Below are 17666 nucleotides of genomic sequence, written 5' to 3' on the forward strand. Positions count from 1 at the left end.
CTTCTGATAGGCTAATTGACATCATTTGAGTCAAATAGAGGTGTACCTGTGGATGTATTTCAAGGCCTACCTTCAAACTCAGTGCCTCTTTGCTTGACATCATGGGAAAATCAAAAGAAATCAGTCAAGACCTCAGAAAATAAATTGTAGACCTCCACAAGTCTGGTTCATCCTTGGGAGCAATTTCCAAACACCTGAAGGTACCACGTTCATCTGTACAAACAATAGTACGCAAGTATAAACACCATGGGACCATGCAGCCGTCATACCGCTCAGGAAGGAGAAGCGTTCTGTCTCCTAGAGATTAACGTACTTTGGTGCGAAAAGTGCAAATCAATCCCAGAACAACAGCAAAGGACCTTGTGAAGATGCTGGAGGAAACCGGTACAAAAGTATCTATATCCACAGTAAAACGAGTCCTATAGACATAACCTGAAAGGTCGCTTAACAAGAAGAAGCCACTGCTCCAAAACCCCCATAAAAAAGCCAGTCTAGGGTTTGCAACTGCACATGGGGACAAAGATAGTACTTTTTGGAGAAATGTCCTCTGGTCTGCTGAAACAAAAATAGAACTGTTTGGCCATAATGACCATTTTTATGTTTGGAGGAATAAGGGGGAGGCTTGCAAGCCGAAGAACACCATCCCAACCGTGAAGCACGGGGGTGGTAGGATCATGTTGTGTGGGTGCTTTGCTGCAGGAGGGACTGGTACACTTCACAAAATAGATGACATCATGAGGCAGGGAAATTATGTGGATATATTGAAGCAACATCTCAAGACATCAGTCAGGAAGTTAAAGCTTGGTCGCAAATGGGTCTTCCAAATGGACAATGACCCCAAGCATACTTCCAATGTTGTGGCAAAATGGCTTAAGGACAACAAAGTCAAGGTATTGGAGTGGCCATCACAAAGCCCTGACCTCAATCCTATAGAAAATCTGTGGGCAGAACTGAAAAAGCGTGTGCGAGCAAGGAGGCCTACAAACCTGACTCAGTTACACCAGCTCTGTCAGGAGGAATGGGCCAAAATTCACCCAACTTATTGTGGGAAGCTTGTTGGAAGGCTATCTGAAATGTTTCACCCAAGTTAAACAATTTAAAGGCAATGCTCCCAAATACTAATTGAGTGTATGTAAACTTCTGGCCCACTGGGAATGTGGTGAAAGAAATAAAAGCTGAAATAAATCATTCTCTCTACTATTATTCTGACATTTCACATTCTTAAAATAAAGTGGTGATTTTAACTGACCTAAGACAAGGAATTTTTACTAGGATTAAATGTCAGGAATTGTGAAAAACTGAGTTTAAATGTATTTGGCTAAGGTGTATGTAAACATCCGACTTCAACTGTACTTACCCAGCGTACGAAACATTGCTCTCTCTATGACAGACTGACCAGGTGAATCCAGGTGAAAGCTATCCTCCCTTAAGGATGTCGCTTGTTAAATCCACTTCAAATCAGTGTGCATGAAAGGGAGGAGACAGGTTGAAGAAGGATTTTTAAGCCTTGAGACAAGTGAGACATGGATTGTGTATGTGTGCCATTCATAGGGTGAATGGGCAAGACAACAGATTTAAGTGCCTTTGAACGGGGTATGGTAGTAGGTGCCAGGTGCACCGGTTTGAGAATGTCAAGAAGTGCAACGCTGCTGGATTTTTCACACTCAACAATATTCCGTGTGTATCAAGAATGGTCCACTACCCAAAGGACATCCAGCCAACTGTGGAAAGCATTGGAGTCAACATGTGCCAGCATCCGTGTGGAACGCTTTCGACACCTTGTAGAGTCCATGCTCCGATGAATTGAGGCTGTTTTGAGGGCAAAAGGGGGAGCAACTCAATATTAGGAAGGTGTTCCTAATGTTTGGTACACTCAGTTTATATGTTTTATATGCTTTGGAATGACACTTCCGGTTTTGGCGGGAAATACCTGGTGCCCGAGAGAAAAGTGATTTATTCTCGGGATGGAAACATTTTTAAATACCGGGAAAATATTCAACTCTACTAAAGACTGAATGTGAAAGTGATAATGGCGTGGGTGGAAGTAAGGACACCCACACAGAGCAGAGCTGAGCAGAACGGTCTCAGTGCTACAGGGACTCTACCCTCAGCTGTCAAGTCACTTGGAGAGACATCACAGGATTAAGCATGTGATGCTAGGGGGACTCTGACACTACTTTTCTTTTCAAATAACCACAACGTGTAATCAAATGACATGAAAGACCTGCCTCCAATGACCACCACAACACTAGAGTCGGAGTCCCTTACTACTGAAATGATTCTCGTGTGTTACAGCATTTGTATTATCATTTTCAGGGGTTGGAACCGGTTCAAGGAACAGAACCGAAAACCGGAAAAGAACAACATTTTTCAAGGAATAGAAATGGAACCGGGAATGAAAGTGATCCATACTGTTCCGGAACAGAACCGTTATTTTAAAAGCAAGGAAAACCGGTTAATAACGTTATTTTACGTTCCAGGCATTTTTTTCTAGTCCCACAAAAAAAATGCAACAAAGCGCCAATGCAAAGCCCTCACTCTGTCACTCAGAAACTTATTCCAGCGTCTGCCTGCAAGCTGAAAATCTTTGCCGATGTATGTGCATGTTTAAGTTACCTGCCTCTCCCCCTTCCGAAGCATAGGCTACTGTATTGACGTTAGAAGAGTGAGAAGATGGGGAGAGATAAATGTATTCACTTTTTCAATGCTAGTTAAGAATATTATAGGCCTAGTTACTGTATAACTCTGTCGACCTAATTCATATAATGCATGTCATAACAAGATGCCTAGAGCTTCAAGCCTGCACCTTAACCATCTCTCGCTCTCTCCCCACTCGTAAAATTTCAGTCACATCTTGCGCAATAGTCTACACTTGTCTGTCCATCATGCATGTAAACAACTAGCTTGCCTGCTCTATCCGCAATGATTGGTGAAGTAATTTAATGAGCAGGTTAAAAAAGAAACAGAAAGGAACGATATAAACTGGTACTTTTTTGGGATTCGAACCGGTTCAGAACTTTATTTTGCTGGTCGGAACAGTGGAACGGAACAAAAGAAATGTGGTTCTGTACAGAACGAAATGATTGGGAAATGATTTCGGTTCCAACCCCTGATTATTTTTTATTTTCAACTGTTACATTTCTGCAACTTGTTTAATAAAATTTTCAGTATTTATACTAAATGGTAGTATGCCAATGGCGACCCACCAAACATGAGAGCAGCTTAGAGACAGAGAAGTAAATGTTTTGGTCTGCTGCTATAATGACAGAGGGGGACTTGATAACACACGTGAAGCAGCAGCAGTCTATCTAGCTCGTTTCACACAGTGGGGATGGGGTCTATATAAAACTACAGCCATTTAAAATACTGCACCATCTCCACACTCTTTCCTGCTCTGATAGCAGAGCCAGACAAGTCAAACTGAGATGTCTTTCTCTCAGAGTCCTTTAGATTATCAGGTCTTAGTGTTTTTTTACTGTTTTGGTCTCTGACTTGATAATGTAGGTACCCTGTTTATTTCTACCTGATACATACTGTATGAACCTTTAAAAGACTTCCAGGCTTATTTCAGTTGTTTCAACGACAAAGTGACTAATCTAATTTTCCTGCCTGCGTGTCACCCTGGAGCCACAAACTGAAGAGTTCCGTTCAACTGATGTTATTGAAACAATATGACACGAGTCATATCTTGTTCACAGGAAGAAAAGAGGGACCTCTGACGATGGTATACAGCGGAGTGGCTTGTGTTGGTGGATTTGTTTGACAATGAATGGTGTGTGTGTGTGTGTGGTAACTCACAGGTTCTGGCTAGACGCATCAGCTGCGTGGATACACAGGTAGGTCATGTCCTGTGAGAGGTAAACAGATAGGAGTACAAACACAACACGAGGGTCAGTTTTGTTCTGCACACAGCACATGCCATCTACATGTGGTCACAGTACAGCTTATCAGCGGTATATCATTCACTTTCTTTCAATTAGCATTCTTGTAATTTTTTCTATTGTTTGAAACAGTAATTAGTAAGTAAGGTGTGTGGTCATCAACTGCACATTGTTGTTGGATGAGTCAAGTAAATACATACACATACTCAACTGAGTATTATAAATGAACCACATAGGTCAAATAAAACTAAAATATGATGCTTCAAGAGTGAAGTGCTTTATTGAACAGTTAAAGCTTTGTCTAAAGTTCTACAGCCCAATGTCACTGGTATGTATTAAACTGTGAGACACCACTACCCCCAGCTGGCTTCAACTATGTACTACAAAATCTATGTTTTCCACTTCTACAAAATTATGCCATACTGTACGGATTTCATTACACAACACAATTCCCATGAATCAAATCAAGGAACTGAATACTGACCCAAAAAGTTATGAGACGTCTCTCTAGAATTTGAGACAAAGTCCCATATTCACTAACTGAGTATGAGGAAGTTAAAAATCATTTAAATATTTAAGTTTGACTCATGTAAGACATGTTATTCAAGGTTATGGTCAATGGTCATGAAATCCCATTTCAGTTCTTGACCAACTAAACCAGAATGAAGCCTACTCCAGCCTGACTCAAGACACAACAATGTATTCAGTCTGTCTGTGAAACTGGCCTTGTGTCCTCTATGGCTGCCTGCCCCACTCACCTCCAGCACGGGTTTAGCATTGTTATACACAGACAGGATGTGGCTGATGTTGTTCTGGGACAAACTTTCTCTGTTCTCCGAGTCTGGGAAAAGACGAAGGGAGGGAGAAAATGTCGATCAGTGATTCTTCTCAGTGAATTTCTATGAGACCCTCAGTAGACAAAGCAATGCCATAAGGAGAGAGAGGAAATGCATCATTTGAAGTGTTTAAGACCCAAGAGTGGCTTGCCCAGAAGCAGCATCTTTGACTTTGTGGCTGTAATTTGGTTAGCAATCATTTGGCCTTGTCACTTAAAGCTATTTTCAGTGTGTGAGCAGTACTTGGACCATCTAGCGAAGCCATCATCAGTATGGCTAACATTATAGCAGGGTAGATGTCACATTAAGCTGGTAGGGCAGAAACCCCCATGGCTGAGGAGCAGATAAATCACCAACATTACCAGAGGGAGTAAATGTGCCATATTCTACTGATGGATACAGTATGATGCATGCAGCAGCCTTAAGTTGGGCCATGCCTTAGTTCATTGAGCTACAGTACACATATAACCTTCTGCTACTCTATTTTGATCTATACATAACTATAATACACTCACTAGATATTCTTGTTATCTCTTCCCTTGTTAAATTTGACCATACCTTACAGGTAACGTATCAACAACATTATAACAACATAAGGACAGAGAAAGTAAAGCTCATGTGCATCAATAACAGAAGAAAATGCCTGAGTCTCTTTGAAAGCTGCCCTGGATTCAAGCAAGATGCTGCTGCCACACCTAGTGAATTAGTGAGTGTTGCCTCTTGGGTGTGATGCCTGACTGTGCAATATATAAAACAACTGAATTGATTTCAACAGAATCCTGTTCTCACCTCTGATATTTCCCAGGTAGAGCCCATCAACAACCTGCAAATAGGAAAACAAAGAGACATTTCACTAGTTAGATATTCACAATTTGAGCATGGCCTTAACCTTAGTGATGCTCCTTATCTATGGTCGTAGGACGTATTCAGGTGTCCAGTTTGGTCAAACAGTATTTTCCCAATTGAGAAAACAAACAGGAACCGTTCTCATAGCTAAGTCAAGCCTTATAGGGCCTGTAATAAATAGTATTGCCTGGCATGACTGGGATTGAGGAGCACTGAACCAACTCTGATGGTTAAGGCCATGTTGACACAAAGCTGTGCAATAAAGCTGTAGCGATCCCATCATGATCTCTTCTAGACATTACAAGACTCCTGCATTATTTAAGACTTCAAAATAAAAAGTATATGCCTGCCTATGATGTTAGTGTCCTCTGAAATTCAGATAAGCTTAGAGCTTCAGTCAGGGTGGAATTACAGTGGTGCCCAGAGGTGCTTCTGGACACTCCCATCACCGTTAACGGGACACTAAGAGGTGTAATATATACAGTACCAGTCAAAAGTTTGGACACACCTACTCACCTACTCATTTTTCTTTATTTGTACTATTTTCTACATTGTAGAATAATAGTGAAAACATCAAAACAATGTAATAACACATACCGAATCATGTCGTAACCAAAAAAAGTGTTAAAACAAAATATATTTTTGATTTTAGATTCTTCAAAGTAGCCACCCTTTGCACAGTCTTGGCATTCTCTCAACCAGCTTCACCTGGAATGCTTTTACAACAGTCTTGAAGGAGTTCCCACATATGCTAAGCACTTGTTGGCTGATTTTCCTTCATTCTGAGGTCCAACTCATCCCAAAACCATATCAATTGGGTTGAGGTTGGGTGATTGTGGAGGCCAGGTCATCTGATGCAGCACTCCCTCACTCTCCTTCTTGGTAAAATAGCCCTTACACAGCCTGGAGGTGTGTTGGGTCATTGTCCTGTTGAAAAACAAATGATAGTCCCACTAAGTGTAAACCAGATGTGATGGCGTATCGCTGCAGAATGCTGGGGTAGACATGCTGGTTAAGTGTGCCTTGATTTCTAAATAAATCACTGACAATGACACCAGCAAAGCACTCCCACACCATCACACCTCCTCCTCCATGCTTCATGGTGGGAACCACACATGCAGAGATTATCCGTTCACATACTCTGTCTCACAAAGACACAGCGGTTGGAACCAAAAATCTCAAATTTGGACTCATCAGACCAAAGGAAAAGATTTCCACCGGTCCAATGTCCATTGCTTGTGTTTCTTGGCCAAGCAAGTATCTTATTATTATTGGTGTCCTTTAGTAGTGGTTTCTTTGCAGCAATTCAACCATGAAGGCCTGATTCACAGTCTCCTCTGAACAGTGGATGTTGAGATGTGTCTGTTACTTGAACTCTGTGAAGCATTTATTTGGGCTGCAATTTCTGAGGCTGATAACTCTAATGAACTTATCCTCTGCAGCAGAGGTAACTCTGGGTCTTCCTTTCCTGTGGCGGTCTTCATGAGGGCCAGTTTCATCACAGGGTTTGATGGTTTTTCAGACTGCACTTATAAAATGTTCTGCATTGACTGACCTTCATGTCTTAAAGTAATGATGGATTGTCATTTCTCTTTGCTTATTTAAGCTGTTCTTGCCATAATATGGACTTGGTCATTTGCCAAATAGGGCTATCTTCTGTATACCACCCCTACCTTGTCACAACACAACTGATTGGCTCAAACACATTAAGAAGGAAAGAAATTCTACAAATTAACAAGGCACACCTGTTAATTGAAATGCATTCCAGGTGACTACCTCATGAAGCTGATTGAGAGAATACCAAGAGTGTATAAAGCTGTCATCAAGGCAAAGGGTGACTACTTTGAAGAATCTAAAATCTAAAATATATTTAGATTTGTTTAACACTTTTTTAGTTACATGATTCCATGTGTTATTTCATAGTTTTGGTGTCTTCACTATTATTCTACAATGTAGAAAATAGTAAAAATAAAGAAAAGCCCTTGAATGAATACGTGTGTTCAAACTTTGACTGGTACTGTATATACAAAACATTTAAACACCCAACTATTGACAGATAACAATAAGGACTTTAAAACAGTCAAAATAGTAGGGCAAAGTGTTTTTCTCCATTTGATACCCTAAATCCAAACCTGTAACCTGTATGAGTTATCACGTTATTATATTAATTTACAGTGTGTGATGAGTAGCCTACCCTTTGGTTTTATTCAGGGAACTATAGGGACGTTCAGTGTTGCAGATAGACATGTAGATGGCTGATGTAAATACCATGACATAATATATTCCGCGCATATCTATGTGCAACGTTTACGCCCCTCCGAGGAAGTGCCTAGCTACAAAATAACAATCAAGCCATTGAACAGAACAGATACATTAATAACAAAAACACAAAGGCCCCTACCTTGTTCATTCCATTTCCCATCTCTCTCGCAGACGACAAAGATTATGAAGTATTTAAAATACAGCTGAGTATTTACGTCTCAATGCAACAACGCAAAATATTGGACAAGAACATGGACTGACTTTCAATAACATGAAGCGGTGCGTGCGAGTAATCGCGAAATGGTCTGTCCGTCACTAGTGAGACCACTTCGCGCCTCTGTAGTTCAACATGGGTGTACTTTGACCGCTTTGTCTACATTGCTTCACAAGACGATCGCCATAATGCTGCTCTGTATGACCTGCGCTCCATAATCCTCTTCCGGGTTTCCCCCGAGAAATTATATCATTGGTACATGGGATCGTAATGCAGCCCATTCCGCGCGGGTTTCGTGACATTAGACTTGTTAAGGATTATCATCAATTCATCCAGTACTACTTATTTGTACTATGTCCTAAATAAATGCATTTTAAGTATTGGAATTATCGAATAGCCTATGCTTTTTAATTCCTGTAAACCCACACATGCCTGCCATAGCCTAATCCAGGACTACAGCGTGGATTCCTTAAAAATGGCAACTAAAAACATGGCACTAGTACGATATTCACACAATTAGCTAAGAGGCAAGAAAAGTCTTGCCAGGTTTCAAAATAGGGTCAATCCATGGGTGCTGATACATCACACCTATGCTCTGTTTATGATGTTCCTTGTACTAGTAAGCCCTACACATATAATTGACATGTCGGGCCTACTCCTCCAGTGGCATTTAACCATCCACAACATGGTAGATATAACAGCAAAGGGGAGACATACTATTGGGTAAACATAGGAACTTTTATTTTGCTCTATAATACATGATAACCTTAAGAGGAAGAGACCTTCCAAAACGTATTGACTGAGGTAATGTGGACAATAGATAAATACAGACAAGTAATTGGTATGTTTGTACGTTTGTTGGTGACATGGTATGTAATGTGGTCCACTGGATGGTTGGTTTACTTCTTCCATTCCTTGTTCTCATAGTCCCATTTGGCTGAGAAGCCCTCCACGGGGTTGATCCTCATGTCCAGCATCCTCTGCACCTCCTTCTCTTTCCATTCTGACTCAAAGGTGGGGGGGACAGGTCCGTACACTGCAGCGAGACAGACAGCTTGTTAGGCTCTGCCTCAAAGTTCACCCATGAACATATATTCTTTAATAGTCTGTATTGAACATTTATCTACCAAGGTAATCATTATTGAGAACATTGTTTCACAATAACAACCTGGTTGCTTGTCAGTTATAACAATTATGGTTGATGCAATACAATGGCAGAGAAGACAGGCAACCCATTTATTTGAAGGGGCACTGATGGCCAAATTGAATATTTGAATTATGTCATAAATAACATCTTGTATATCTATCTCATTGAGATAGAATGCTGACTTATGGCTCTTAACAGGTGGGTGGAAAAGCCATGAACATCAACGTACACCGAACAAAAATATAAACGCAGCACGTAAAGTTTTGGTTCCATGTTTCATGAGCTAAAATAAAATATCCCAGAAATGTTCCACAAAAAGCTTATTTTGCTCAAATGTTGTGCACAAATTTGTTAACAGCCATATTAGTGAGTATTTCTCCTTTGTCAAGATCATCCCTCCACCTGACAGGTGTGGCATATCAAGAAGCTGATCAAAGAGCATGATCATTAAACAGGTGCACCTTGTGCTGGGGACAATAAAAGGCCACTAAAATGTGCAGTTGTGTCACACAACATAATGTCTCAAGTTGAGGGAGCGTGCAATTGGCATGCTGACTGCAGGAAGGACCACCAGAGCTGTTGCTAGAGAATTGAATGTTCATTTCTCCACCATAAGCTGCCTCCAACGTTGTTTCAGAGAATTTGTCAGTACGTCCAACCGGCCTCACAACCACAGACCATGTGTTACCACGCCAGCCCAGGACCTTCACCTGCAGGATCGTCTGAGGGTGGGTGGGGGATGCTGAGGAGTATTTCTGTCTGGAATAAAGCTCTTTTCTGGGGAAAAACTAATTCTGACTGGCTGGGCCTGGGTCCCCGGTAAGTGGGCCTATGCCCTCCAATGCCCACCCCCCTACCCAGTCATGTGAAATCCATAGATTAGGGCTTAAATTATTTATTTCAATTGACTGATTTCCTTATTTGAACTGTAAATCTTTTAAATTGTTGCATGTTGCGTTGATATTTTTTCAGGATATTACAACTGAATGATCACAGACTCCATCCACAATAAATGTTCCCATTCCTTTTCTTATTAGAAGACATACCAAACTTCCTCTGCCATAGGACAACCAGTCCTGTCATGCCAATAAAGAAGAACATTCCTGCGATAACTGATTTCCACTCCTTTGTGCCCTCGTTCATCTCTGCGAAGCTCTGCTTGAAGCTAATACGGTACACTGTTGGTAAAGAGAAAATGCAAGACCTTGGTTAGATAACAATTTAACACAGCCTAACGGGTAGGGATGTGCATCTCTCCTTACATGCACGATTCAATATGCATCTAGATATATGGGCTCCGATACAGGAACGATATTTTTAGTTTGAAACGATTTGACGCGATTCAATTTAATTAGTGGAATGAATCAATGCGATTAACAATGATGGCATGAACACATTAATTTTCCATTCTAAATGAATATCTGATAGTGATGGCGCTCAGGAGCTGAGTTGGATCTGACTGAGCTGACTTCTCTGAGCTGAGTGAACGAACCATGGCTTGTCGTTGCTGTATGATAGAGAAGTATTTCTGCCGTGTGTGTAATGTAATGTGTGAGTTGATCCATAGGGCAGACTGAGCATCTACCACTATCAGATTAGGGGGGGCAATTTATGTTTTGTCCCCACACTGCTATAACTTGTCATATACCAGATACATTTTGAGCTAGTAAAATTTATATATTTATCTTAAGAAATTAGCTTTGACATACATAGCCAATTAATATAACACAGGTTTGGATTTCACCTGCCTCAAAAGTGAAAGGTTTTGACCGTTTGGAACCAGAGGTGATCTATTCTCCCGTTCTGACCAGTCCGGCTGGCGAAAATGATTGCGGTCCTTGTTATGAAATTACACCTTTATCCTGTTCATGTAAATATGACCAAATCCAAACAGAACTAACAAAAATATTTTGTACGGTGAACCTGGCAATCGAAAAAACCCAAATCAGCAGTTAGATGTGCAATCAGCAAGATGTGAGTTATGTCCACTCCGGTAGCCGACAGAGCTCCACCAGTAAATGTATTTTCTACAGCGCATTTGGTAACACAAATCAGGTTTCCATCCAACCTTTAAATGCAAGTAAAGTACCTGTTGGAACCCAAAGAAGTGTATGCCATGCCCGATGGAAATTTGTCAGTAAACTTTCCAAATGTCAACAAAACACGCTAGACAAGGTGGGATCCTTTAGTGTCTGTAAATTAATTATGCTTGAATGTCGGTGGAAATGCCTTAATGAGCAAATATTGATATAATAACCATCATATCGAAGTAAACTTGGAGTCACGCAATGACGTGTGATCCTCCCACATTAGGAAAACATGCAGTTTATTAGGATACAGATGAAATATGTTCTGATGAACTTCACAGGGTGTTTAATGTGCAGATGATGAGCTTGATGCTCCTTTCCAATAAATAGAGGGTCTTATTCTGGTGACATGATCGTTGACGCTTGGCTGCCGTGACAAAAATAATCTCTCTTTTGTCCATAATAATCTAATGTAGGCTATACCCACACTGTGTCTGTGACCTGATGGCTACAGCGCACGTGCCAATACTAGAGTGGGCACACGTGCTATATAACGCACATTTTTTTGTGAGAAAACCATCAGTAGAGCTGAAAATGCAGTGGAAACCCACTTAACTTGTATTTTCTATTCGATACATGGGAATTGAACCACCTTTTATCCTCAACAAGTCAATTTAATGAAAAAATGTAAGAAAATGTGCATATTGTTTTTATGCAGATTTGAGAATATTCACATGAAAATCTATCACCAATTGGACGGAAGCCTAGCTAAATGACCCAGCAAATGACATCGGTTGTCCCTCAATTAATAAAACCTATTTAATATTGCGAAAGCCACTTTAAAAACATCTTAATGCTGAAGGTGCTGTGCAGATGTTGCCTACAAATATTAGAACAGGGATAGGGTAGCCCTACCTCTCGTTGGCGCAAGCAGCTGCGTCTCCCGCACTGCGTACATAGTTATCTGACTTGTAGATCAATATCACATGCAAATACATGCACAAACGTTTGATAGGCTGAAGGAGAGGACGCATCAATTCAAACAGATGAGGTATTTTCAGAATAAGGCAACAAAAAAATAGCATAATAAACGTTAGTGAACCGGCGATTCGTAACATTTTCATTGGTTTTCTTACCGATGCATGCTACATATGGATCGGTTTGGGCTCCCACGGACAGATGCACTCACATCTTAAACATTTGAACCAGGGACCGACGCGTATCGGTGAATCGTGTAACTCTGTGTTGTTGTCTGTGTCACACTGCTTTGCTTTATCTTGGCCAGGTCGCAGTTGCAAATGAGAACTTGTTCTCAACTAGCCTACCTGGTTAAATTAAGGTTAAATAAAAAATATCCCTACTAACAGAACAGATAGGCAAACAATACTTCTGTCTTGTTTTGAGTAAGCAACAAAACTGACAAATGTCAAGTATTCAACAACAAAGGTGAAAACCACTTACATGCAATCTTCTCCTCATTGGAGAGTGTGGCCCAGGAGCCCTTCTCCTTCTCCTTTAAGGACTTCTGCACTGCACTCAGCTCTGTCACAAACTGGACGTCTGGGAGGGGGTTCTCCCGCCTGTCAAAGTAGGCTGGGAGAGCGTAGTCGTCTACCTTGGCAACACCTGCAGGAAACTCACCATGTTACTACATAGGACTGACAGACACAACCAATAAATACATGTATTCAAACCTGCATGGGACCTGCTTAGAAAATATGTGCATACGCAAATACATACTGTGTTGTGTGCCTTTGGGAGCCGCATAACTGCTTTTTCAGTCTACCTAAAAAACGTAAATATCTTATTCTACAATAAGCTGGTATTGTCTGATTACTGTACATCTCCAAACCATGCTGGTGGTGGTGTATTTTATCCATTGTTTACATTTGTTTGTGTGCCAACTTTTTAGTGGTAGGTACAATTTACAGAGGATGGTTTTAAAGGTCCATACCATGAAGGTCAAGTATGTGGTGTGTACTGCCAACATAGTCACTCACCATGTCCCCCACGTACACAGATTGATGTGGAAATGGCACGTTTGCCAACAAGGCTAAGGGCTCTGGTGGCCAGCATTCTGAAAGAAAATAACATGTATGAGAAAACCCTTGATGAAAAATGAATATAGCTAGCTACTACTGTAACAAAACATTACTGACCAACGAATTACAAAGAAGTTATTCTGATGACATGAAACTATAGCCTAGAGGCTAGCCATTAGGTCTCTGTAAAATAGTGTGGTTAGTTTTATTCTTAGTCAATTCAATTTATAGAAAAATAGCAACTGTTCAACAATAATTTATGAAACTGCACGCATCCCTAATCTGACATTTAGCAACTAGTTATGGTCACTGCTCAAGCACACATAACTAGCAACCAGTTTTTGTAACAAATACAATCTAATTAACAGAACTGTCAAAAAAGAGGAAAAACTAGTTAGCTACGTTAACCTAGATAAAGTTACCCAGCTAAAATGTCTATGCTAAAAAGTTGCCTAGCAAACTAAATATAGCTAGCCATCTTTCGATTTAGCCATCCATCTGCAAAGGACATTTCAAGCTTACATTAACCATACGTTTCAATGGTAACAGACAGGCTAATAGATAGCTAGCTAACGTCTATGTTGAAAATATTAAGTTACATTCAAACTAGGCTAACGTAAGCTGAACTAGTACCTGGGCTTGTGGAGGGGATGAATATGATGAGATTTCCTCCGACACCCAGGATCCTTCAGTTCAAAGTCCCATTAGCCAGCTCTGCAAACTTGAATTATGTCAAAATGCGTTCTGGACTCATCAAAATATGTAGTTTCGCAGAACTACTATTGTTATTACTGATGTTATGCATGGCACGCACTTCCAAAAAAGGTCGACAAAAACAGTTATTTTACTTTGACCTTATTTGGAAGTACAAACCATGCGTAACGACAGTAATGACGATAGTTGCTCTATGAAAGTCCATATATTGTTGAGTACTGAACATTTTGACATAACATTTGCAGAACTGGCTAATGGACTTTGAATTGAAGGATCTGATCGTCTCAAGCCCAGGTACTGGTTCAAACCAATGACGTATATAAACCCTGGATTGCTGATTCTATGGCTGCAGTCCAAACACTTAAAATCAAAAGTATTTATAAAGCCCTTTTTACATCAGCCGATGTCAAAGTGCTATACAGAAACCAAGCTTAAAACCCCAAACAGCAAGCAACGCAGATGTAAAAGACGCACACTATCCCCTTAAATATTAAGTGGAGACTTCTGATGATGTATCATGATGTCTGACAAGTATACACTTGCAGGGCAAGGAATGATTTTTAAATCGACCACCTTTGCCCAGATATCGTCACTCGTTCATCCTGCGATGATTGTGTTTTCAGCCACCGGTAGCTTGTGGGTGCTTTATATGCAGTACAGTCAATTATGAGTGCATGTCTACTTATATTAACTATATAAGTACTCATATACGCCTACTGTATGATAGCTAGCAAATCAATTAGCTAACTAACATTAGCCTGCCTAGCTGGAACTTCTGAAGGAAAATGTTTTTTCTACAATTTCCAAATGCTAACCAAACAAAAACATTAACTTTTATGGACATACTTTTATGGACATACATACACTTATTATTCTAACAGCTTTTTTGTTAGTAGAGTATTTAATTGTCTTTAAAATACAGTTCAATTTATTTTTGTACGGTAATAAAATGTGGTGTTCTGTTTGTAAATTTACATTTGTGAATATGAAACTTGGCCAAAAGAATAATGAAATGAATTACATAAAAATGTTTCAGCTTATTTCTATCGTATGTAAAGAATCCAAGCAGTACATCTCTCCACAATAGTGTAAGATCTTCATAAATGTGTTCAATTATAAATCTACTTATGTCTTGCCACAGTTTTCTTACATGAATACAATGCCAAAAAAATATGCAACACTGTTTCTGGGTGGTCATTACAAAAGGAACAATTTAAGTTGATGTTTTCCTTAAAGTTTCACTGGAACTTTGTCAATATTATAATTGCAAACCAACATGAAGTTAAGGCTACCAAAAGAAGAGAAGACATGATGAGGAATAAAATTCCACATAGAACCTTTTAGGAATTGTTTTATCCAATTGATCTTAAAAGTCTTATTTAAGGTAGTAAAGTCAAGAAAATTCAGCCCACCATTCTCATAAGTGTTCATTACAACAGTTTTCTTAATTTAATGGGTACGGTTTCTCCACAGAAAGTTGAAAAGCATCTGGTCTATCTCCTTGCTTATTGTACCGTCAAGATAGAGCGTCATATGTTAGTCTAGAGATACCTTCAGCCTTGGTTATTAGGACTCTTCATTTTAAAGATAAGTCCCTCTGTAGCCATTGATTTAGCTTCTTCAGTTTTTTTTTTTTTTTTTAAATAAAAGGGTTAAAATGTAGTAAGCCTCTAGACTTCGGATCCTTTGTAATGGTTATGCCTAAATATGTAAGTTCGTCTTTTACTGGAATACCATAATATGAAGGTGTCACACAATCTGACAGCCATGAGTTCACATTTATTAATGTTAAGATATAGACCAGACGCTTTGGAAAAGGATTGTATCACATTGATCGATATGGGAATTTGGTTAGCGTCTTTCAGAAAAAGTGTAGTATTGTCTGCCAGCTGGCTTATAATAATTTATTTACCAGCGTTGGAAATACCTTGTACAGGACTATTATTTAAAGAATTTGTATGAAGTTGGGTGATTAATAAAAACAGGTACGGCGAGATAAGACAACCTTTCCTAATTCCTCTCTTTAACTCAAATCTAGGTGAGGTGCCATATTTCAATTTGATAGAGCTGTTACCATTTGTATAGAGTCTTAATAGCCTTACAGGAAAAAAATCCCCACTTAAAAATCATTCCTTTCTCACCCTGCAAGTGTATACTCGTCAGACGTCATGATAAGTCATCGAAAGTGTCCACTTAATATTTGAGGGCTGAGGGGATAGTGTGCCTTTTAAGTGTTTGGACTGCAGCCTATGTATTGGTCATTGAGAGACTAAATATTATGTATTTAAGTATATTTGTTGTTGGACAGTAACACTAGTACTAAACAAATATAATATTAGGAAATTGTTTGCTTCGCTCTCAATGTAAAAGTATGCATGAAGGTGTCTAATAGAATTAACGTGTCAAAAACGAATGGCGAAATTAATAAATGCATTTCTATTGCTTCCTAAATCTGTTTTACAATTGAGGAGTACCAAGATGACTACGCAGTGATCTCAATACAGCGCCCCGTAAGGCATCCGGGGTTTATACACATCATTGGTTCAAACGTTAGTAGCTAGAAGGCTCACACTCAAGCTGACGATGCTAATCATCGCTAACTGGCACAAGGTCAAATACATAGCAGACATCCAACATGTTATTCCTTGTGTAATATTCCTGCTCCGGTCTAAACTCCACAGTAACATTACAAATGACTATGAGGAGGAATACCCACAAAAAAATTATACTACATACAGGAAAAGGGCACCTTAACTAACGTTAGCTAGGATGCTAGCTAGCCTAGCCAACCATTGCATATTTGCCCCTTGTCTTGTCTGCCTCTTTTCAATGTCAATGTCAATCTCTTCACTCGGCTCGTTCGGAAACATTGACAAATCCATTTCTGATTACACAGCAGACATGTAGCATGTTTATCTTCATAAAAAAATATACAGTATATAATATGTTCTATGATAGCTGTATATCAGACGTCTAATAATTTAGAAAATTCACCCAACATCTCTTACTTTTTCTCCTTTCGCCGGCGCTCCAAAAACCATAAAGGAAGTGTGATTAACCGGAAATACGTAGCTGGTGAGGGAAACTGTGGTAGGTCAAATGTAGTCACACTATTATATACATATTAAAATATGTTTGTAAATAATGTGAGTGGTAATTCATTTAGCTGTGCAATTGAATTCTAACTTTTACGACATTAATGTAGCGAAACTAGTGTTCATTCGCTACCATGTTGCGCAGCATTGGCATTCTTCCTGTCACGCGATGTGCCCTGAGATGAACCAAAATGGTGTTTGTGGCCTGCCATACGGTGTGGGATTCAACCCGGGTGTGTGCTACCTTCGTCCCGCCAGCAAGAATAAGCAAGACCTAGCAAGAACAAGGCCGTGACCTCGGTGATTTTACTTTAAAATAAAAGTTTCGAAATGAAGATGGTGAAAAATTAAACAAATGGTCGAAATTCGTAACATTTTATGAGGAAATGTTAGCAGATTTAGAATGTTGTGAAAAAGCAATACAGTTAATCGCCATTATAGCACAAATAATATTATAGCATTGACATTATTGTTAACAGCATTCAAATTAATTTTATTTAACCTTTATTTAAACTAGGCAAGTCAGTTAAGAACAAATTCTTATTTACAATGACAGCCTACCAAAATACAAAAGGCCTCCTGCTGGTCACGGGTGCTGGGAT

The 17666-nt window shown here is 39.7% G+C and overlaps 2 protein-coding genes across 2 annotated transcripts in view; both read right to left on the minus strand.

The window, feature by feature from the left end:
• Positions 1-8245, minus strand: part of LOC120047748 (dual specificity protein phosphatase 22-A-like) — a 29621-nt gene extending 21376 nt beyond the window's left edge. Inside the window, exons 1-4 of the mRNA XM_038993306.1 lie at positions 7965-8245; positions 5507-5540; positions 4640-4722; positions 3799-3848 (exon numbers count right to left, since the gene is read on the minus strand). Coding sequence (XP_038849234.1) covers positions 3799-3848; positions 4640-4722; positions 5507-5540; positions 7965-7985 — 188 coding nt within the window. The 5' untranslated portion in view covers positions 7986-8245. The remainder of the gene's footprint in view (positions 1-3798; positions 3849-4639; positions 4723-5506; positions 5541-7964) is intronic.
• Positions 8246-8756: 511 nt separating this feature from the next.
• Positions 8757-17056, minus strand: LOC120047758. Its single transcript, XM_038993316.1, has 5 exons — positions 16978-17056; positions 13214-13290; positions 12675-12839; positions 10233-10364; positions 8757-9075 (listed from the first exon to the last, which is right to left on the minus strand). The coding sequence occupies exons 2-5, from the start codon at positions 13287-13289 to the stop codon at positions 8939-8941; spliced, it is 510 nt and encodes a 169-aa protein (XP_038849244.1). The 5' UTR covers position 13290; positions 16978-17056; the 3' UTR covers positions 8757-8938.
• Positions 17057-17666: the final 610 nt, after the last annotated feature.

Source organism: Salvelinus namaycush, chromosome 1 (genome assembly GCF_016432855.1).
Source record: "Salvelinus namaycush isolate Seneca chromosome 1, SaNama_1.0, whole genome shotgun sequence".
In the NCBI taxonomy this organism is placed as follows: domain Eukaryota; kingdom Metazoa; phylum Chordata; class Actinopteri; order Salmoniformes; family Salmonidae; genus Salvelinus; species Salvelinus namaycush.